Source organism: Papilio machaon, chromosome 28, assembly GCF_912999745.1.
Source record: "Papilio machaon chromosome 28, ilPapMach1.1, whole genome shotgun sequence".
NCBI classification, from domain to species: domain Eukaryota; kingdom Metazoa; phylum Arthropoda; class Insecta; order Lepidoptera; family Papilionidae; genus Papilio; species Papilio machaon.
The window spans coordinates 720,285-741,645 of NC_060013.1; the positions used below are offsets into that span (position 1 = coordinate 720,285).

At 33.6% G+C, this 21,361-nt stretch overlaps 4 protein-coding genes across 7 annotated transcripts in view; 2 read left to right on the plus strand and 2 right to left on the minus strand.

The window, feature by feature from the left end:
* Positions 1–168: 168 nt before the first annotated feature.
* Positions 169–4,775, plus strand: LOC106710516. The gene is made up of 8 exons (XM_045685069.1): positions 169–275; positions 1,229–1,419; positions 1,582–1,721; positions 2,074–2,219; positions 2,781–2,899; positions 3,396–3,530; positions 3,894–4,058; positions 4,533–4,775. Exons 1-8 carry the CDS (start codon positions 209–211, stop codon positions 4,773–4,775), a joined length of 1,206 nt encoding a protein of 401 aa, XP_045541025.1. The 5' UTR covers positions 169–208.
* A 310-nt stretch (positions 4,776–5,085) lies between these two features.
* LOC106710517 (zinc finger protein 2 homolog) lies at positions 5,086–6,382 on the plus strand. The gene is made up of 2 exons (XM_014502593.2): positions 5,086–5,355; positions 5,694–6,382. The coding sequence occupies exons 1-2, from the start codon at positions 5,129–5,131 to the stop codon at positions 6,370–6,372; spliced, it is 906 nt and encodes a 301-aa protein (XP_014358079.2). The 5' UTR covers positions 5,086–5,128; the 3' UTR covers positions 6,373–6,382.
* A 1,929-nt stretch (positions 6,383–8,311) lies between these two features.
* LOC106710513 (39S ribosomal protein L43, mitochondrial) lies at positions 8,312–10,434 on the minus strand. The gene is made up of 3 exons (XM_014502589.2): positions 10,227–10,434; positions 9,143–9,249; positions 8,312–8,750 (listed from the first exon to the last, which is right to left on the minus strand). Exons 1-3 carry the CDS (start codon positions 10,361–10,363, stop codon positions 8,443–8,445), a joined length of 552 nt encoding a protein of 183 aa, XP_014358075.2. The 5' UTR covers positions 10,364–10,434; the 3' UTR covers positions 8,312–8,442.
* A 3,213-nt stretch (positions 10,435–13,647) lies between these two features.
* Positions 13,648–21,361, minus strand: part of LOC106710505 (trichohyalin) — a 36,106-nt gene continuing 28,392 nt past the window's right edge. The window contains exons 6-16 of one of the 4 annotated variants that reach the window (XM_045685129.1): positions 21,078–21,239; positions 20,501–20,725; positions 20,203–20,400; positions 19,269–19,446; positions 18,548–18,721; positions 17,392–17,517; positions 17,084–17,186; positions 15,192–15,323; positions 14,473–14,604; positions 14,038–14,159; positions 13,648–13,733 (exon numbers count right to left, since the gene is read on the minus strand). In XM_045685129.1, coding sequence (XP_045541085.1) covers positions 13,693–13,733; positions 14,038–14,159; positions 14,473–14,604; positions 15,192–15,323; positions 17,084–17,186; positions 17,392–17,517; positions 18,548–18,721; positions 19,269–19,446; positions 20,203–20,400; positions 20,501–20,725; positions 21,078–21,239 — 1,593 coding nt within the window. In that variant the 3' untranslated portion in view covers positions 13,648–13,692. Of the gene's footprint in view, positions 13,734–14,022; positions 14,160–14,472; positions 14,605–15,191; positions 15,324–17,083; positions 17,187–17,391; positions 17,518–18,547; positions 18,722–19,268; positions 19,447–20,202; positions 20,401–20,500; positions 20,726–21,077; positions 21,240–21,361 lie in introns of all 4 variants that reach the window. The other 3 variants (XM_045685130.1, XM_045685131.1, XM_045685132.1) reach the window with 3 other exon arrangements.

Genomic DNA, 21,361 nt, shown 5'->3' on the forward strand with positions numbered 1-21,361 from the left:
AGTGACCAGTGACACATTGTTGTCTTTGTTCACTTCATAGAGAACGAAAGACACAATATGTGTTAATACAAGTACGTACTTAAATATAATGGCGATTAAAAAGTCGATAAACGATTGTGCAAGTTTTAACGATGTACAACACTAATTTTACAGTTAGATTCGCTTTGTACCGTTACAAGGCGGTCTCAGAATAACTATTGTTGTAATTATGAAGACTGGACGTAGTGTTTTTGTGTTTTTTATATATTTTAAATCGGTAAATGAAATTTTCGGAGGTAAGAATTCTTTGACTTACTAGATTGTTGACGTCAAAATGTTACTCTTGGACTTGATCCGTGAGGTCTAAGGCCTATTTATATTTATTTAAAAATATTATATTGTCTATGATTCTTTGTTAGCCGACTTCAAAAAGAAGGAGGTTATTAATTCAACTGTATTTTTTTTATGTGTGTTACCGCGAAACTCCGCCCCTGGTGGTCCGATTTTGGTAAAAATTATTTTAATCGAAAGGAAGTGCTTGCAGATGGGTCCCATTTTTTTTTAAATAACTAGAAGACTAGTAGATTTTTTAACATTATTTAAATTTACAATATGATAGGTTTACCTGATTAAATAAATTGATTTTTATATTCGCGTATTGAGTTTATTGCAAGACGTCCATTGTTCTTGAAATTTAACTTTTTTCTGCAATTGTTCTGAATTGAAACAAAGGAAAACTAACACGAATGTTTGTCACAATCGCCTTTGTATCTTCATCGTCAATTATGTTGAGATTAGTATGAGATTGTTGGTTTACTTTACGACCGATAGGTGGCCTTCACAAGTTTTAATATAAATTTTGCCGTTACGATACGATGGCTTTTATCACAAACTAGCTTTTACCCACGACTCCGTCCGCGCGGAATAAAAAATAGAAAACGGGGTAAAAACTATCCTATGTCCTTTTCCTGGTTCTAAGCTACCTGCCCACCAATTTTCTGTCAAATCGATTCAGCCGTTCTTGAGTTATAAATAGTGTAACTAACACGACTTTCTTTTATATATATATATATATACAGATTTGTGGTAGGCTCACTGTAAACCTTGTCAGAGCAGTACCATAGTATTATTGGAATAGGTAATTAATATCATAACTAAATATATGTTGATTTTCAATACTTAATATTATATAGATTAATATTTTTACAAAATCATTCAAATTAAAATATTAATTAAATTCAATTTTTAGATTGCAATTTATCATTAAAAACTGATTTCGGGCATCCGTCACCGGTTTACGTCAAGAGCGGGAAATTTTTGGCGCCAAATGCAACGACCGGCGACATCTTGGTGCGTCGTTCGGAAACTCTACTCGTAGGGTGTCCAGGGAAAAATAGATTTATTGTTTTATCTAATCATACCACGGATTTGGACGTTGTTGTAAGTTGTATACAATTTTTTTATGGTTCAAGAAACTATGTATATAGAAAGGATAAAAATAAAAAGTTTTTTGAAATCGATTTAAAACGAAAATCGGTTTTTATGTGTTACTGTTGCATTTAGTTGCAAGAATACTTGGAGTGTATTGTGCTTTATTTCTAGGAAGTTCAATGTCTATCAGGCAAAACATTCCACGCCGGGAGATGGGTGGGTGACTTCAAGCAGATAAGATGTAACGCCCCGCCTTGGTTCACGGTGGAAGCCAAGAACATTTCGTGTTCCGATGGCCACAAAACTTACAGGTTAAGTTTTTAAACAACTACTAAAGAGAGACAATACTCTGATTATAAAACTTATATAAGCTTCTTGTATTGTAGTTAAAAGTGTGAACATCAAATAATGTATTTTTGGGTTCGAATCCCGCCAATTACAATTTTATCATGAACTACTAAAGCTTGGTTAGGCTCTTTAAAAGAAAACCTACATTCCTGTTACTTTTTTCCAGCATTATAGTAATCTTAGTAGGCAGAAGAGGCAGAAGTAGGCAGAAGTAGGCATTTCAGGAATGATTTTTTCCCAACAAATTCAAAAAGGAAGTAATAGAAAATTAAGAAGCTTGCAAAATCATATTAAATCTTATTTTTGGTATCGTAGGGTTGGTTACCGCATGGCGGATAACTTCTACACTCTGTACGAGGCTTGCTTTGACGAGGGTCTGTTGATGACGGTGTACGTGCGTCATGAACTCACACCAGAGGCCAAGTACCACCAGTTAGGTGGTAATCGGCCATCGTTTATTGGTAATTTATTTTTAAATTTTCTTTCTTCGGCATTGTAAAATTACTTACAGAACAGCTTTATTATGAATCTGAGAGTGATATTAACATCTTAGTTTTTTGTCTAAAAGCTGAACATTGCGCAAAAGAAGCCGTAAAACAAACTCTTTTTCCATTTAATAATTGATAATAAAAAAGAAAACTGAATGTTACGGCTTTTCAAACATACGGTTGTAAGCTCAAGAAAAATCAGTTTAATCACTTTTTTGTCCATGAACGTTGCCAAGGGCAGTTTGGGGAAATCAGTCAGGGGCAGCTGCCTCTCTAGAGAATAAAAAAAAACGTAAAAATAGATGTGTTTACTTCTACAAAATATAAAAATGCCTTCAATCCCTATTAATTCACACAGATAACTTAAAAATTAGTAGTTTTATTATTCGGATATCTTGATAAGCATTCCCTTTGGAATATTAAAAAGAAGTTTTAACTAATATCTAAATCTACTCGAGATTGTCGGCTGGCGACGCCTTTAGTTACGACCAATAAACTATAGATTGTTGAAGTTATTTTATAGTTATAATTCAGACACGGGTGTATTCGGCAAGATCCGCATGTCAAATGCGTACGCACTGAAGAACCAAAGAGCTAGAGTCAACGACACACTTGGAGATAAGATGGATCAAAAATACATTACCAAGAAACAGGTGAGAGTCTTCATTTTCCCCATGTTTTACATATCGAGGGGTGAAAAGCTATTTGTTTTAAGCGACATTTTTTGCGATATTGACTTATATATATATATATATATATATATATATATATATATATATATTCAGAATCAGGGAATTTTTCTGGTTCTGAATATATATTTAAGTCAATATCGCAAAAAATGTCGCTTAAAACAAATAGCTTTTCACCCCTCGATATTTACAGTTTACATCGTGAGAACAGAGAAGTTGAGAGAGAATGACTTTAAAAATTAAAGACAAAAGCGTGAATTAAGTGTGATAATACAGCTGAGTGGCAAGAACTGTAATCGTTCGATATTTCAATATGACTGTTGTTCCAAATTTTGACATATCAAGAGAAGTTAGCCTGTAATGGTTTATGCGAATGTACAATCTATGTTAATTACAATGTCATGCATCTATGTAATGCAGTCTAGAAATCAGAGATAGTTAAGACTTGAGATCTTTTCAGTTCCTTACACGAGGTCATCTCGCACCGCGTGCAGATTTTTCACTACGGACTCATCAACGAGCTTCCTTTCACTATATCAACGCTGCACCACAATGGATGCGGGGGAACGCGGGAGACTGGGCAGCGTTAGAAGATGTAGGTAGTCGTAAAAAGTACTTTCTAAACAAACAACCAATGAGAAGAGATTGCATGTTACTTCACGGTCTCTGATTGGCGGAATACTTAAGCATCTTATTGTATAATTTTTGTTATGTTGTTAGTTTTACAGAGCTAAAATCTATATCTATATATATAAAAGAAAGTTGTGTTAGTTACACCATTTATAACTCAAGAACGGCTGAATCGATTTGACTGAAAATTGGTGGGCAGGTAGCTTAGAACCAGGAAACGGACATAGGATAAGTTTTACCCCGTTTTCTAATTTTTATTCCGCGCGGACGGAGTCGCGGGTAAAAGCTAGTATATTATAAGTCTTCGATATGTCATGGTTTTATCTAGGCACTACGCCGTCGCATAGCCAGCAGAGGAAAGAAGGTAACAGTGTACACCGGGACACACGGTGTCTGCACATTGGCTGATGCTTACGGTGTTCAACACGAGTTGTATTTACACGCTGACGATAACAATAACGGAGTGATTCCTGTTCCTCTTTACTATTATAAGGTAGGTTGAGTAAAAGAACTAAATTAGCTTCCAACTTAGGTTTGAATATTAAGTGGCATTATAAGATCTACTCAGTACATACGGTCAAATAAGGATATCGGAACTGGTAAGAGAGGCGCTGCTATCGAGGTTGATTCTGTCAGAATATATATTAAACCTAATTGCACATAGAAATTGACATTAAAAAAAAATCACATGACAGCTACAGTAGGATAAAGATGATCTTGTGACATTTTTTGACGGTGACAGAGGGGCGCTAGTGAGCTGTCAGACGGTCACAGGTTCAGATAGCCTTGTCGGTTTATATGTTTCTATGACATGCTTTCGGCCAATCGTATTGCATTGTGAATGAAAATAAAGGTTGGTATTTCCGTGTTGTTGGTTTATTCATGAGCGGTAATACTTACAGTACAAGTTCAAATAAGTTTTGAATTGAATTTTTACTTTTAAAGTTTTATTCTACTCCTTTCGCAGGTGGTTTATGACTCAGAAGAGAAAACAGCAGTTGCCTTTGTAACAATCAATTCTACATACTACAACACAACTATGATAGACGAGTTAACGTTTTGCAGCGACATCTGTGACGGAAATCGGAACTATTCTTGGTTGAGATGGCGTTCGAATGACGGGACCCACAGTTTCTGTTGTGATTATGATGAATTCATAAAAGAAATTGATCATTTGCCCGAATTTAATGTTAGTGGAAGATTTTTTTAAGCTGTGATAATAATAAACTATTTATTTGTCATTTAATTGTATTATTATTATAAAATTCACCCCTTTCTTGTAATTATACGTAATGTTTGATCAATGAATCGATATTTTTCATTTTAAAACATACGAATATCGGATCAGAAAGTACCAATTACAAAATCGATTTATCTTCTATATTAAATTTCTGTGGAATTTCTAAACGATATGTACAGCTGATGTTGACATTGACAGCTTGGAAGTTTGTAACCGTTTTTTGCCTAGTAAAATATATTTAGCCGACTTCTTTAATTTCCATTTCACATCTTAGCAATTCTGTTTTTTTTACTTTAAAAGTTATTTAATAAGCAAATAATCAAATGGATTTCAAGACTGATATTATTATAAAAGAGGAACCTATCGACTTCGAAGAAGAAGAAATTAAACTTATAGACTATAACGTGAGCGTGAAAATTGAAAATTGTGCCACTCCAGATGAGATTTGGTGTGCGAGAAACGAAGCTCTATTCGCTGAGATTGAGAAAAAATTGAACGAAGCTGAAAAGAACAATCAATGTCGAATATGTGGGCAAAGATTTGTTGAAAGGTATTTTTTTTTTAACTAAAATACTCGTATTAAAGTCTGAGTATTTTTGCTGAATAAACATTTTCCTTACTAGGTCAATTTACAGCATACTTGAAACTACTATATTTAGTACAATTTGCTATAAATCTATATATATAAAAGAAAGTCGTGTTAGTTACACTATTTATAACTCAAGAACGGCTGAATCGATTTGACTGAAAATTGGTGGGCAGGTATCTTAGAACCAGGAAACGGACATAGGATAATTTTTACCCCGTTTTCTATTTTTTTTTTATTCCGCGCGGACGGAGTCGCGGGTAAAAGCTAGTATTTTCATAAAATTTAACTTTTTATTTCAGATATTCTTTAATAATACACAACATGGAACATTTACGTGTTATTATAAATAATAAAATATACCAATGTCATATATGTTCTAAATACTATACGAATCTACATAACCTTAAAATACACATGTCAACACATAATAAAACAAAAAACGTACTAAAAACAAAAATGGATCATGAATGTAAGATATGCGGAATAATGTTACCATACAAAAGATGGCATGAACATGTCAAATATAGACACAGCAATGAAAAATATGAGTGTACAAAGTGCTTACTAAAATTCAAATCACCGATTTATTTACGTAGACATAAAAAGTACGTACACGACGGTGTCAAAGCTGCATGGAGACATAGAACTAGTTCCAATATTCCAAACGAAGAAATACCTTGCAACGAATGCGATAAAATCTTTACAAATCGTAACAGTCTTAAAACTCATATGAGAAATTGTCACAGTACACCACATCAATGTTACATTTGTAAATCAATACTTAAAAGCAAATCGTATTTAATGACGCATATGCATAGAGTTCATGATAACTCTGGTAATATACATGAATGTGAAATATGCGGGAAGAAATTTAAATCACTTAGATATGTTAGAATTCATATTAAAAACTCACATATGAAACATAAGAAGACAAAGGTTATTAAGCAAGAAAGAGACAGTACAGATGAAGAGATATAGATTTTTTATTGATTTCTGAAACCAAAATTCCTGCATAAAAAATGTCAACCCTCTCATTATCTTTAACAAAATAGAGATAGCAATGTTTTTAGAACGTCGGTGGCTCAGGGCTTAAGATCTTGACTCGCAATCTGCAGGTCCTGGGTTCGAATCCCGCCATGTACCAATGTGTTTTTCGATTAACATATGTACATTTATCTGAAGTTCTTACTGTGAAGGAAAACATCGTAATGCTGCACATATCTGAAAAGAAATTCAATGATATGTGTGAAGTCAACTCGCACTTGGCCAGCGTGTTTGACTATGTCCTGGTCACCCCTAACTTGGGGTAAGCTCCAAGCCCCTCGGTGGGGACGTATAGTGAGCTGATGATGATGATGAATGTTTTATACAGCAATTTCGGTCTCAGAAACCAACTACAGGTCGGACAGAATGTGAACTTCAGTTACATCAAATAAACATCTGAATCCAAACCGCAAATTACGCTAAAATGTAACTTCTCACTTCATTTTTAAACATTAACTACCCTCATTTTCCACTTCACTTTATCACACAAAACTGAAAAAGTTAAATACAGTTGAAACTATTAACAGTGTCAACAATATCAAGAGAGTACCTCCATGAGCGAGAATCTCATATTACAGAGAAACCTTTATAGCGAGAAGAATACTGCAATGTTTTGAACTCTCGCTTATCCAGGTGTGACAGTAATGGCTGCCATGTGTCATTTTCCTGTTACATTCGCCCTACTTTTTGCTTTATATAAGCCAGGGGAATTACTTTTTTACATTAACACATTGTTGACCAGCAATTTTACTGAAAATTTTTTTATTATTAAATATTTTTTACAACAAAAGATATAGCGGATTTTATAAGCGAGAGAAACAACTTGTGTTATACTAACAATTGCACTGTAGATTCGCCAACAGAGAAAACAACAGCGATGCGAAAAAAGCACATCAACGAGTTTATTTGTGGCCGGTCAGCAACGTTCGGCCATAAAAACACGACTTAACTCGTGACCCGGTCAACGAAGTGTTAATTATACCATAACTAGGAATATAAACTAACTACATTCCAGTAAAATATGGGACTTAGTATTTTAGTACATTCAAAAGTTTTGTAATAAAGGTGATTGAAACCTCAGTACAGGTAATTTATAGTCTTGGCTAGACTATACTACTTTATATTAGAAGGAATGTTATTTTTTTTTTAAATTTGAGTTTAATTTTGTATTTAATTTACAAGGCTTGTGGTTAATAAATAATAGATTATTTTATTAATTAAAGAAATTTATTTATCCTTCAATTTCTATCTAAAAAAAAAAACTAATCCAAAATCTATTTACATACTATTACTATATAATAACTAAACATTTGAATTTTCTACAGCTTTAATATCTTTTATATATATAAAAGAAAGTCGTGTTAGTTACACTATTTATAACTCAAGAACGGCTGAATCGATTTGACTGAAAATTGGTGGACAGGTAGCTTAGAACCAGGAAACGGACATAGGATCATTTTTACCCCGTTTTCTATTTTTTTATTAGTTTGAAATAGTTACCAATACCAAGTAGGTATTATTTTTTTAGAAACTAAAAAAAAAATTAACAATTTTCATAACTATCATATTGTAAGTTAAAATAAACTCATATTGTAACTTTGTAACAAAATGTTGCCGATCTAAAATTACATACGAACTTCAGTATGTACGGAGACTGTAATAAATCTGTTACTGTTAAAACTATGGTAGAAATGTTACGACATTAGTTATAACTAAACCATAGATCACTGATGCCTCATCTATCTATATATATAAAAGAAAGTCGTGTTAGTTATACTATTTATAACTCAAAATCGGCGAACTGATTTAGCTGAAAATTGATGGGGAGGTAGCTTAGAACTAGGAGACGGACATATGAACTTTTTTATCTTGAGTGCATTTTTTTTATTCCGCGCTGACGAAGTCGCGGATAAAAGCTAGTAAACATTAAAAAATTGACTACAAAGGTTATTACCAAATAGTTTCACTTACTATGTTATTACTGATTTAGACTACACGAGAACTCTATTCTTCTTTTGGTTTTATCTCTAGTTGTTTCTTCTCAAACATAATCTTCAATTGTTCGGTAGCGGACATTGGTAGTCTATTATTAGCACCAAATTCAGGATCGGGTAACTCCGCTACATTTAATTTAGGATCTTTGTATATGAACGGTGTCCATGGACCTTGAACTGATGGGTAATCTGTGTACTGATATTTTCGTAGTCTAGTTGCGGAGACATCACCCTGTTGTGTACGTAAAACTTCGATCCATTTTGTTATCTCTGAATGGGTTTTGTTGTGCATACTCATCCATACTCTGTCACCGTTTACTGTTAACAATGGGATAAAGAAATATTAAATATACAGAATTATGTGGAAAATTTTAATTTCCAAGGCTTTATTTATCTTCCAAAGAAGTTAATGCCAATGTATTCCTATACTGGAGAGATTTGAATAAAATTTTAATAGTGAATACTGAGGTAACTAGAGAAGGTTGCCTAAAAATTCAAAAGCTAGTTAATAAAAAAGATGTTTTAAATAAAAACTTTTTGCTTCCACACAACTAGATTACTCGTATAAATCTTAAATGAAATGATTTTGGGAAGGAGAATTTTAATAAACTTGCAAAATATCTGCAAAGAAATTCAATGATATGTGTGAAGTCAACTCACACTGGATCAGCGTGATTGACTAATAGTGGGGGCTGTATAAGAATACTTACAGTACTCAGCAACAACAACAGGGCTCCGATGTCTTCTTGGCTTTAAGTACACAACCACGCTCGGGTTGTTTGATGCAAAATCAACTAAATCTTGTTCTATGTAGTCTCTAAAAGTATAAGTGAATGACTTAAAACAGACATTTCCATATTAATATTATCTTTTAAACTACATATCGACACTCGAAAGCATAAACGCTGTAACCCTTGAAATCGCGAATATGTTTTTCACACGTTAATAATTTCAACCATTATCAAACGATAATGATTTTATTATAGGTTAACACAAACTACACAACATTGCTAAATATCGCATGCTTGTAGGCGTATCAGCTCACGAGTTATTATTTTTTGGCTCTCCTGTAAAGTTCATACTTTCGGGGTTACAGCGTTTACGCTTTCCAGCGTCGATATATATTGTTTGCTAGATAGTTGCTGCTAATTGTGATTATATTTTCAACCTGAGTAATTAGCTTATACAGAAATTGCTAAAACACTCACATATATATATCCGGTGTCGTCACCGACTAGCTTCGAGCCCTTCGAGGGCCCTTACTTCAGCCCCTACTTACTGGTATTATTTCGCGGACGCCGAAATAATACCAGTCCCACTCACCCTAATGAAGGGACCCCGAAGGGCTCGAAACTAGTCGGTGCCGACACCGGATATATAGACGTGAGTGTTTTAGCCGTTTCTATATAAGTTAATGATAATGACTCACGAAAGTTTGAATAATTTTACTGAGAAATTAGGATTTTTTTCTCTGTAAGTGAATAAATTGATGGCTCCTATAAATACAGGTCAATGTGCAAATTGAAGACTTTTCAGACGAGGCTCTTTTCAACGATATAGGAAAATAGGTCACATAGGTCCTTTTACTTCAGCAAAAAATAACATTTACTAGAACTAAGAGGTAGCTTTTAATACAAAAAGGTAAAAATCACCAATTTGTTACTTTGCCTTATACAAAGGACCCATCGAAATATTATGGGCCCTGAGATACTTTAAGAAATTATTTATATTTTATTATCTTCGTAGCTTTATCAAAGTTATGTAAATATATAGAAACATATTTTAAATTGTTACCGTAGTCCTCGACTTCCTCCATGACTTTTGCAGAACTTCAGTACAATTCTTTGTAACTGACAAACATAACGGCCGACACCATTTTGAAGCGGTGCTCTTACAAAGCCAGATTTTAAGAATAAATTGCTATTAGACATTATATTTTATTAATAATGTATGACCTATTTTACCAAGTTTTTAGGTTAGGAAATTAGGAAACACAAAAATAAATTACATTTGTCAAATAAATGTCAGTTAGACATTGATAGAATAATTTTGGCGCTTTGACTACATAGCTTTTTGCTATGATAATTTAGAGTTAAGATTCATGGATTTAATTATGAAATAAGTGAAGCGGATATTTCTTTTTTTACATAATTTTTTATGTCTTATACTTTACCTATCGTTCCCTATCGCTTAAGATGAATTTTATGGAAATTCGGCATGCTTCGCTTTTAGTAAGGATTACCTTTTTTAACTTTAATAATCTGAATTACGAAAATGAAATCCCTAATTTATAATTTAAATCCAGAATTAAGAATTTTGAATCCAGTCACTGCTCAATTCAAAATTCTTCCGCTTTAATTTTTTTATTGCTTAAAGTATTGCCATAATAATAAAAATATAATAAACACAGGTGGGCACAGTTAATCAAAAAGTTAACTTCGTTAATCGTTAATTCGTTAATTAAAAAATTAACTTCGTTAATCGTTAAAGCGTTAAATTCTCGAAAATTTAACGCAAGTTAAAGTTAATCGTTAACAGTTAACCATACCATAATTATACCATACATTCTATGACAAATTAGTATTGGAGACAAATATGAATACATTATAGTATATTTCATAACGAGTGCGGAAAGCCTGTCATTGCAAAGTGTTCCGACAAATGTCTACCCGAGCCAAGTCTATGACACGGTAATAATAATACCGTGAGTGAGAGAGATACAGTTATACACAATTCCTGTGACGTGACAAAGACAAAGATCCGTCCCTTTCTGCGTACCAGGGTTTGGGCTTTGTTTGGAACAAAGGTTGTCCCCTACAAACAACCTAGGTTGTCCCTAACAAAGTTTGACATTCGTGCTATTTTTCGAAAATTGTGAGTACTTAGTGGCTGTAATTGTGCAAAAATATTTTGATATTACAGTTTTTGTAAGGTAAAGTTTATAAAACATGGTATACTGCTGTATCGTCGGTTGTAAAAGCCGTAGTGAGCGAAAAGAGAAAAACATAACCTTTCACTCGTAAGTACTGAAACTACGCACTTATTCACATGTATTCATACAAAATAAGGAAGAAAATACAAACTAGTTGTTCTTTACAGTCTTTGTAATAACTAATATGTTAAAATACGGGTAAAATCAGCTAAAATCGAGCCGAGGCGCAGCCGAAGGTGAGGGTTGACAGTTGGCACAAGTAGTAATGACAGTTCCGCCCATGTACTAAACAACTATTTTTAATAGAGTTGCGAAAAAATGAAGCAATTTAATATAATAATAAAACACAATAAACTCAACTAACAAAAACGTTTGAAAATTGGCGTCAACTGTAAAAGAATTTTACAAACAGAGATTTTTTTTTGTTTTCTTCACCCATTCTGGATAGGCAAAGGGAACTATGCCCAAACGGCCAAGTCTTCAGTAGATTATTTTTATTGATATGAAATGAAAATTAAATTTAATGAGATTAAATAAAATGACCTAAACTAATTCATTGAATCAAATCATTAAATCTGTTATGGTAACAAATTAGGAGCTTCTTTTTAGAAATATTTGCATGAATCATAAAAACTTCAATGATTTTTTTTTTGTAAAAACTTCGTGGTTGGTTTTTTCTTTTTAATAAACATTATTTTGACAGTTGGTAAAGAGAACGCACGAGTTTGGAAAAGCTAAAAAAAAGCACGAGTAAAAATTGTTTTAATACAGTTGCTCAAAAAAAGGATTGGAGGGTATTGCAGGGACGAAGAGCGTTCGGAATGTGGGCTATTACATACTCTTGTTTTATATACTCGTAATGAAATATACTATTTCGAACCTTCTTTTGTTTTGATCCTGTTGGTCACGTCTTTCCCGGATGCTCTGATGCATCACAGTTGCACGCGAACTTCACATATATCAATTATCAACTCGTTCGTTCACCATTCGAGTCGCCGACAGTCGCCCAACATAGTTGAACTTACGAGCGTGGCGTGGCGCGTAATTTAAACAAAATGACAGCACGTCTCCAAGTTTCTAATTTCACGATTAACGGACTTTTATTAACGGAAGTTGAGTTTAACGGAAGTTAACAAAAGCGTTAACACTTTTTGAAGTTAACTTAAAAGTTAATCCGTTAAGCAAAATGTTAACTTCGTTAATTAACGATTAACGGATTAACGAGTTAATGCCCAGCTCTGATAATAAATATAATTGAAATAAAACGGAAGTTTGGTTTTCGGATCATATTTTATTAGAAAATACTTTTTATTTACATATCGAATGAGTAAATACAGCTTTACCTTAAGTAATCTTACATTATACTAAATATGTTTTTAGACTATGACTCTTATCAGGGTAGAAATAGGGTGAAGTTTTAAAGATTTGTTTTCAATATTGGGTTATAATTTTATCAATAATAACTAAGTTTTCTTATAGTGTAAAGGTTGGTATAGACTAGAGCATTTACTTGTAACAAAACAACGAACCATTCTAGTGTATAACTTTCACGAACCTGATATAACATCCGTAAGAACGTTACATTAAATAGAAATGCGCGAGAAAATGCTCCAGTGTATATTCACCTTTATATGGCAAACGAGCAATCGGACTTCTAATTCATCTGTCAAGTTAAAAGGTTGCTTAATCGGCCACTACTTTAAATGGATAAGAAAAATAGAAAGGGGAAGAGGAAAAGAATTAGGCGTCCGTTACACACATTATTAAACACAAAATAAAGAATTACTTCCACATGACGTCTGTCTTCTGTGTGGTCGTAGTATTTCATAGTTAGAGCGAGACGTTCGCGCGACATGCTGTTGCGGATTCTACTAATGTCTCATCATATACTTTAAATACCCTTTTCTTTTTCCGGTTAGCTACGTTTGAATAATAAAAGAGTATAAAGTATTAAAAGGAAAATGCGTAGAAATAATTTGTATACTAAATTATTGACATTAAGCGAATTGTTAACAAGCTTTTAACATTATAAGTAAAAAAAAAAATATCTTCAATTGAAACTGACATATATATTCCCGCGAATATTTTTGTCTGTGGAAACATGTTCGGAATTCGGATATGCAATAACATTTTTACATTAAAATATCAAATAAAAAGTAATTTTTAAAAAGAAAAAATTAATGTAAGTATATATTTGTATAACATTTATTAATTAAGGAAAGTGCTTAAGCTATTTTATTACGTTCTTAGGCAAAAGTAAAGAGGAACAATATTTTTGGTTTTTATTATCCAAAGTAGATTCAAGCAGCTAGAATGTTTGTCTTGAGTTCAACTTTTGGCGCGTCGGCGGCCATTTTGAGATGTTCCTCCTGTAGACATAGTAATTTTTAACAAACATTATTACATATTATTTAATTATTTATTCGGAATAATTAAAAAAAGACAAAGTTGTTAATAACAGTAGAGCAATATTTTGTTTATTATATATAGCACAGAGCATATCATAAACTGATCAGAAATTATCAAATAATAAATTGCCGAAATTCTTAATCTGTCGCTAATAAATATATATAAAGAACGAAAAAAGGTTTGTTAGTTACTAAAATAAAATAATAACAATGCAAGCAACTAGAAGAATTATTAAGCATTTTCACTTACATAAAAATATCTCACCCTTTCGTTGAGGAGCGTTCTCTTCTTCTGAAGTCATCGAGGCTTTAGTTAGGAAAGATTCATCAGATTTGGTTGAATTCTCGCAACCGTCAGCGCGAGTCCGCGCACCTAATTTTGGTGAACTGTAAGTGACCATTATACAAGAAAAAACTGTTATAATTTGGAAGAAAATTGTACCAAAGTGCAGCGAAATGAGTCGATGAGTAAAAAATGTTTGGATGAATGTATCGAGGTTTATTCTTTCCTTAAGTGGATCTGGATGTACATAAATACTATTATTAAATAAAGATGAACGAAACAGAATGTAAGTCTACGTAAAATAAATACAGTGAATAAATTTTAAATATACACGAAACAAGAGCGATCGATTTATTCCTCATATTTATCACTTATTTAGTGGTTATAGTATGACGTCATTTTCTCTATGGTTCTTACCTTTCTTCCACCAACATCTTTGTGAGTCTGGCGACTTCTGCACGTAAAAACTGCATCTCTTTCTCTCTCGCTCTCGCCCCCTGGTCGGCGTTGTGTTCGCAGGTTGACAGTCGCGCACGCATGTCGTCGAAACTGATTGTAAAAAGTTAGCGTTATCTATCTTAATATATATAAATCTCGTGTCACAATGTTTGTCCTCAATGGACTCCTAAACCACTAAACCGATTATAATAAAATTCGCACACCATGTGCAGTTCGATCCAACTTGAGAGATAGGATAGTTTAAATCTCAAATTTAGTTTTTTTTTTTTTTTTTTTAACTGCGCGCGGACGGCGTCGCGGGCGACAGCTAGTGGTTCCATATAGATTTAGTTTAAAAGTTTACTCGTCTATGGTCTGTATGAAATGTCAACGTAAATAAGCGCGAAAAATTTATGGTTTTAAAATACAATTGTATTTGTGTTACCACTTCCTAGCATAAGCTTTGGATAAGTTGAAATTGGATAATTAGTAGATTCATTACATAATTTGTTATTAAAAAATTGTAGTAACAAATGTGTTATTAGTAGAGCCATTATAGCACTTCTATGGTTTTTAACCTCAAATATAAACCCTATTAATATTTTATAACCTAGGAATTTTAAAGAATTTTTTTTTCGAAAGCTCAAGATCGGTATGTCGTAATCATGTTTTGTTGATTTTAAATAAAAATAACTTACAGTTTGCGCAGACATGCACATTTTCTGGTTAAGTGTTCAATCTGTTCTCTGGCGGCTTTCTCCACTTGCTGTAGTCTCACTGCTTCTTCTCCTCTTTTTTCCCTCTCTTCTTTTTCCCGTGCGAGTGCCTCTCTGTTACAATGTTAGTCGGATTCGGGGATAAAACTTTAGTTGGACATTTATTATAATCACTGAATTGTAAATTGAATTGTGTCTTGAAAACCATAGAGTATTAAGTTTTTTGTTACTTTTTAAATCAATAGATGATGTATTATTTTAAAGTTTTATTAAAAAATGTTCGTGATAAAAAAACATAAATAATAGACACTAATCTTTCTCACCATATTATTTGATTGATTGTGTCAAGCTATGCAACATATAATATTAAATAAAAAAAAACAAACAAAATATACCGTCGTAAGTATTTTAATTGGCTCAAAATTCGTATTTTAGTGTAGTAAAATTAAACAATAGATTATGAATGAAATACATAGTTATTTTGCAAGATAATCTTGAGCAGAATTATTTAGAAAATAGTAAAAAAGCTTTATATAAGAAATGTTATATAAAATATATTATAGATAAAATATGTATATAATACAATTAATGTAAAATACAAAAATTGTGACAATGACTAGATCACATTTCGAAATATGTTTATGAATTTATAAATTTTTAAACCAAAGAAAAGTATAGAACATTTTTAAATTATTTATATAATCTTGTCTTCAGTTAGTTGTATCCAATTTCTTTTATTCAAATTGCTCAATCATATGATTAACTATATTAAAAATATTTGACCTAAAATCTAAAAAAAAAATTGACTATCAATCTCTATATTTCTCTTTGGTTAATAATGTCCTTACATCAGTCCAATTAGGCAGTATACCATAATTAAAAAAAAAAAAACAATTATTATGCTTTAATTTAGGCCGTAAATTAAAATTAATATTTCAGTTCGGAAAACTTATAAAGAACTAAAATTTATTTATTTATTATGTGTCAGGATAATTAATATTTGAATTTCTCTTTTTATTAACATTATTAATGTAAAAAAGGAGCACGAGAGAGAGGAAAAACGTAGCGAGAGCAAGACGGAGGGATCCCATGAGCACGCAAGCGCTCGACGCGGCGACCAACGCGCCAAGCCAGCTGCAACTGTCAGGACAACCATCACATTTTGTATCATTCCCGCCATTTTTTTTTTATATTTAAAATTAATCAATTGATATTCCTAATTAAATAAATAACATTGCAATATTTCAAATGCCGATTTAAATAATGTGTTTGTGATTTCTACACTACTCTGTGCGTTTTGCAAGATGTTAATGACATTTAAAAATTAAATATGGTCCGTTTGTTTTGTTTTATATTTTTGGCGCGGGTTTTGTTATTAGCTTAAAAGTTGTGTATTTAATTTTAAAATATTTTAAAATACTGCCTTTTGGACCTTTTTACTAATGATGAAGTGTTGATTTCGATGTATGAAGTATTGGATTATGTATGTATGAATTAAGGATGAATGTATGTTATTTTTAAAAGAAATACATATTATGTTTGACAATAACATGCGAGTGGTAGCTAAATTTGTCCAAAAGACAATATTTTAATTAGTATTTAAATTATAAAACAAGTTATTAACGAATTTGAAAAATAATCACGCTTTTGTGACATATTTGCTACCAATTAGAGATGGAATTAATTTCGTGTTAGTTAAATCGGTGAAAATCAAGCGAATCATTTAATGTTTTTAGTATTAAATTTAATTTTATATTACACAGAATCATAATAAGCATTAATAAATGTTTATTTTGAGTATTAATTAAAGATAAATGCAGGATATGAAATAAAAAAGCAGTGCATGCATTTTCAGTTTATTGAAGTAACCTTACCTAAGTTCTTGTTCTGTGACGGCCAAAGTGCGACCGCACTTCGCCACTTTCGCTTCCAAATTTTCAAATTCAACGCTCTTCGATTGAATTTGAGATTTCAATTCTAGGAGAAAACGTTTTATTTTTATTTTTATTCAATCTCATAATTATTGAAAAGGAAAAATAATTATCCATAACAAAAAAAAAAAGTTATTAGATATCATTTTACATACTATTTTTTGCTTATTTCCTCTGACAAAATAATCATTAGGTATTTTTAGTACAGAAAGACTTCTGGAATCTTCTTGAAGCTTTATCTTTTACTCTACCTGCAATCTCCCGCATGAGCTCCTTCTCCCTCTGTACTCTCTCTTCCTCTCCTTCCTGCCTGCATTCACTCTTCATACGAGACAAGCAGCTCTCCTTGTCTGACATAAATTGCTCCCATTGGTTCTCTAAAATATAATATGCTGTAGCAATTGTAGGTTCTATTTGAAAGGTATTTTAGTTTTTTTTATGAGGAATTGAATGGCTTGAAAGTACAGTTAAAGACGTTCGCGGTGTTCCAGTTTTGGTCGTTTTATTGGACGACCATTTTTTTAAGATTAAAATATCTATATATATAAAAGAAAGTCGTGTTAGTTACACTATTTATAACTCGAGAACGGCTGAATCGATTTGACTGAAAATTGGTGGGCAGGTAGCTTAGAACGAGGAAACGGACATAGGATAATTTTTACCCCGTTGTCTTTTTTTTATTCCGCGCGGACGGAGTCGCGGGTAAAAGCTAGTTAAAAATATATGACAAAGACAGATTACCCGGATAACTTAGGACGGTAGTGTTTTTCATGTTTGTTTGTATTTTTACCAAACTAGCGTGTCGTCCGTGACTCCGTCTGCGCGGAATTAATATAAAACATAATAAGTAGCCTATGCGTTCTTCCAGACTATGTCAACAACTACATCTGTGCCAAATTTTATAAAAATTCGTTGAGCAATTCTGGAGATACATTCAAACAACCATCCATCTAAACATTCGCATCTATCTATATATCTATATACTCGTATATAAAAGAAAGTCGTGTTAGTTATATTATTTATAACTCAAGAACGGCTGAATCGATTTGACTGAAAATTGGTGGGCAGGTAGCTTAGAACCAAGAAAAGGACATAGGATAATTTTTACCCCGTTTTTATTTTTTATTCCGCGCGGACGGAGTCGCGGTTAAAAGCTAGTTTATAATATTAGTAAGATTATTGTCACCTCCTGCTGACTAAAGGACTGTACCATTCGAATCCTATTATTATCCAGAGTGTCATAAGACATACAGTTTGCCATGTTTTTAGTTTTTCAAATAAATAATTATGTTATATATTGTGTTAGCTATGGATATATGATTCTAGTATGAGCCTTTACAATGGATTTTCTAATTGTACGTCGGGATTTGATTTTAAATAAAATAAGGTTAATATTACACTAAGTACCAGAATTACCCATCTCAATACGATGTTGTTCTTTAAGTTTGGACGTCTGTTCGTATCTCTCCGCCAGCATCTTACTGCGGGTAGTTTCCAGTTGTCTTCTTGCTTCATCTGCGGCGACCGCAGCCTGTTCTTCTACCACACGGAGTTTCTCTGTCCATTCTTCTGTTAGACGTTCTGGAGAAGAGGATTGATTTTAAGAAGTTGGCTTTGAATTTGTAAACTTATTGTAACTTAAGGGATTGAACTTCCTGTGTAGTACCAGGCAAATAGAGCTAGTTGTTTATACCTTACTCTTTCTCGCACTAAACTCCTTCTTGAATAGAGTTGCTGTCTCTTTCGCACGCAGATTTTTCATACTTCTTTGTCTCACCTAAGGTTAGTTTTATGTTTCTCTGTAATCTCTCTTCTTCTCTCCTAAGCTGTTTTACTCTCGGGTGGAAAAAAAAAAAAACTTGAGAGGTGTGTTGGGACACCCGGATGGAACGAAGTTCCTTTCAATTAATTAGTGAAGGAACCAATGTTTATTCTATGAATAAAAAACTTAATTCTTCACAAGAAGTACATTTTATTTCTATGAATTTTCGTTATATATTGTCACGTCGTTGCCATGGTTACTATAGCAAAAAGTGTCGTGACAACTTTTCGTAAGAATTTTTTCCGTCTAGCCCCCTTTCACAACGCGCGATAAGGAACTTCGTTCCAAAAAAAAAGTTGTAAATACCTTTCTCCTTCTCGAACTTTTCCGTCATCTGTTCGATATTATTGGCGTAGGCGATGTCAGCCTTGTCCAACAAATGTCGCAGTTGCAGCACATCCCAGTCGGCGCGGCTGCGAGCCTCGCTCAGTGCTCGCTCATAGCCCGCCTCCTTCTCAGCGAGCTCCTTCTTCAGGTTCTCTAACTGTGAGATATGATGTGAGGGTAGTTCAAATTTATACAACTAGTTGGATTGTAAGAGAGTCATTAGTGATTTCAATTTCAAGGTGCAAAAAGTACAGAACAATTCGCTTCTCACTTAGACCAACTATGAACTTATTAAGATTCTAGCTGACGCCCGCGACTCCGTCCGCGCGCAGTTAAAAAAAATAGCAATAAATTAAAATTGCGACTATAATTTGAGATTTAAACTATCCTATCTCTCAAGTTGGATCGAACTGCACATGGTGTGCGAATTTTATTATAATCGGTTAAGTGGTTTAGGAGTCCATTGAGGACAAACATTGTGACACGACATTTATATATATTAAGATAACATATACTATATGCTAAGGAAATCTAATCACAATGTTTTAGTGAAAAACGAATCCGAATGGGTTAAGCTGTTTCAAAGTTCAACTCGCACGAACACACAGACAAATTGACAAAACGTCTAAAAATCGTTTTATTGAGTTTTGTAGCTTTCATAAAGAGTAATTTTTTTTTTGTGATTGAGTAGTCACTGTTTGCCTTGAAGAGGCATTTACAGTTTCACCGGGCTTGAGGTGGCCGGGCGCAGAAGGCGCTTAGCCTAAACCTCGTTTAAGAGTAACTAGTCTCGAGGGCTCCCTCAGGAGCCTCGGCTCGGGCTGTTACTTCGTTATTATTACCGGATTGGTTATATAAAGAGTAATTTATTATGTTACTATATGTATAGATAGATGTAGATCGCAGTACTTACTTTAACATTAACCTCCCGCAGCTTCCTGTCCGCCTGGTGCTCCGCCTCCTGCTTGAGCTGCAGCAGCGCGGCGCGGCTGCGCTCAGCGGCCGCGCGCTCGTACGCAAGTCGCGCTGTCATCGCTGAAGTGCTCGCCGCGTGCTCCGCTTTCAAAGATTCTAGCTCTTTTGTATGTTCTTGTTTCAGATTTTGGACTGCCTGTTGAGAAATTTTCTTACCTTATTTAAGAATTGGACTTTGAAGAAAAAGTGCTTGAAAATATTCCATGTTTTAGTCATAATAGTTTGTTTTCACCAACCTGTAAATGCAGTTCCGTCTTCACCTTCCCGTTCCTGACTTCCCTGTCTAGTAGTTCCTCCAGTCTGTGCACCTCCATCTGCAGCTCCTCCTCTCTGGTCTGCAGCTCCTGAAGTCGAGAACTGAGGCTTTGCAGGGAATGCTGCTGCTCCCCTACAAGACCTCGCAGCTGCTGCAGCTCCGCTTTGTGACTGGAGTTTTGGAGGGCTTGTACTGTTTGGGATAACTGGGAAAGATAAAAATCGATTAAGAATGTAAGTAAGGAAGAGACAATATATCTGTTTGGTAAATTCGATCTTTATTTATGGTTGTTTCTCCCCTCTTAATTAGATAAACGATTGAGAGATCAACCGTCTCTTCAAGTTAAGTTTCAAGTAGAGGTCAACCATCTCTTCAAATAGTACCACTCGTGTGTTTGTCGTAACACTTGGTTGCTAATACGAGTAGAGAAATAACATTCTGAAAATTGTTACATATAAAGTAGACATATTTTTTCTGAAGATAAAGACATATACCCCTTAAAAAAGTAATCAATATCCCTCTGTTCTCCCTCTGGAAGTCTCGACTCACTCTCTTACCTCCATCTTCTCTTTCTCGGCATCCCTGGCCCGTTTTTCCAGTTCCCTCATCTTCCACTCGCAGTCTGCGAGTATGATCTCGGCGCGCGCGGCCGCCTGCGAGCGCGCCGCCTCGTGTGCTACGCGCCATTTAGAACTGCTGGCTTCTGCTGCTGATAGAGCCTAGAGATACTAGAATCTGTAGTCCGTAACTTGCATAGTTGACAATAGATGGCACTAATACTAAATAAAACATCGAAAATAATAGATGGCGCTGTTACAAGTTTGATAATGTCAAGTCATTT

Bases quoted from the DNA above. Each gene is read 5' to 3' on its own strand.
- LOC106710516 (XM_045685069.1), top strand. From the start codon at position 209: ATGAAGACTGGACGTAGTGTTTTTGTGTTTTTTATATATTTTAAATCG. The intron at 1,420-1,581 runs GTAAGTTGTATA...CTTTATTTCTAG, and splicing joins CCACGGATTTGGACGTTGTT to GAAGTTCAATGTCTATCAGG. The intron at 2,900-3,395 runs GTGAGAGTCTTC...AGATCTTTTCAG, and splicing joins AATACATTACCAAGAAACAG to TTCCTTACACGAGGTCATCT.
- LOC106710517 (XM_014502593.2), top strand. From the start codon at position 5,129: ATGGATTTCAAGACTGATATTATTATAAAAGAGGAACCTATCGACTTC. The intron at 5,356-5,693 runs GTATTTTTTTTT...TTTTTATTTCAG, and splicing joins GGGCAAAGATTTGTTGAAAG to ATATTCTTTAATAATACACA.
- LOC106710513 (XM_014502589.2), bottom strand. From the start codon at position 10,363: ATGTCTAATAGCAATTTATTCTTAAAATCTGGCTTTGTAAGAGCACCG. The intron at 9,250-10,226 runs GTAACAATTTAA...TTATACTTTTAG, and splicing joins GGAGGAAGTCGAGGACTACG to AGACTACATAGAACAAGATT. The intron at 8,751-9,142 runs GTAAGTATTCTT...CATTGTTAACAG, and splicing joins TGTTGTTGTTGCTGAGTACT to TAAACGGTGACAGAGTATGG.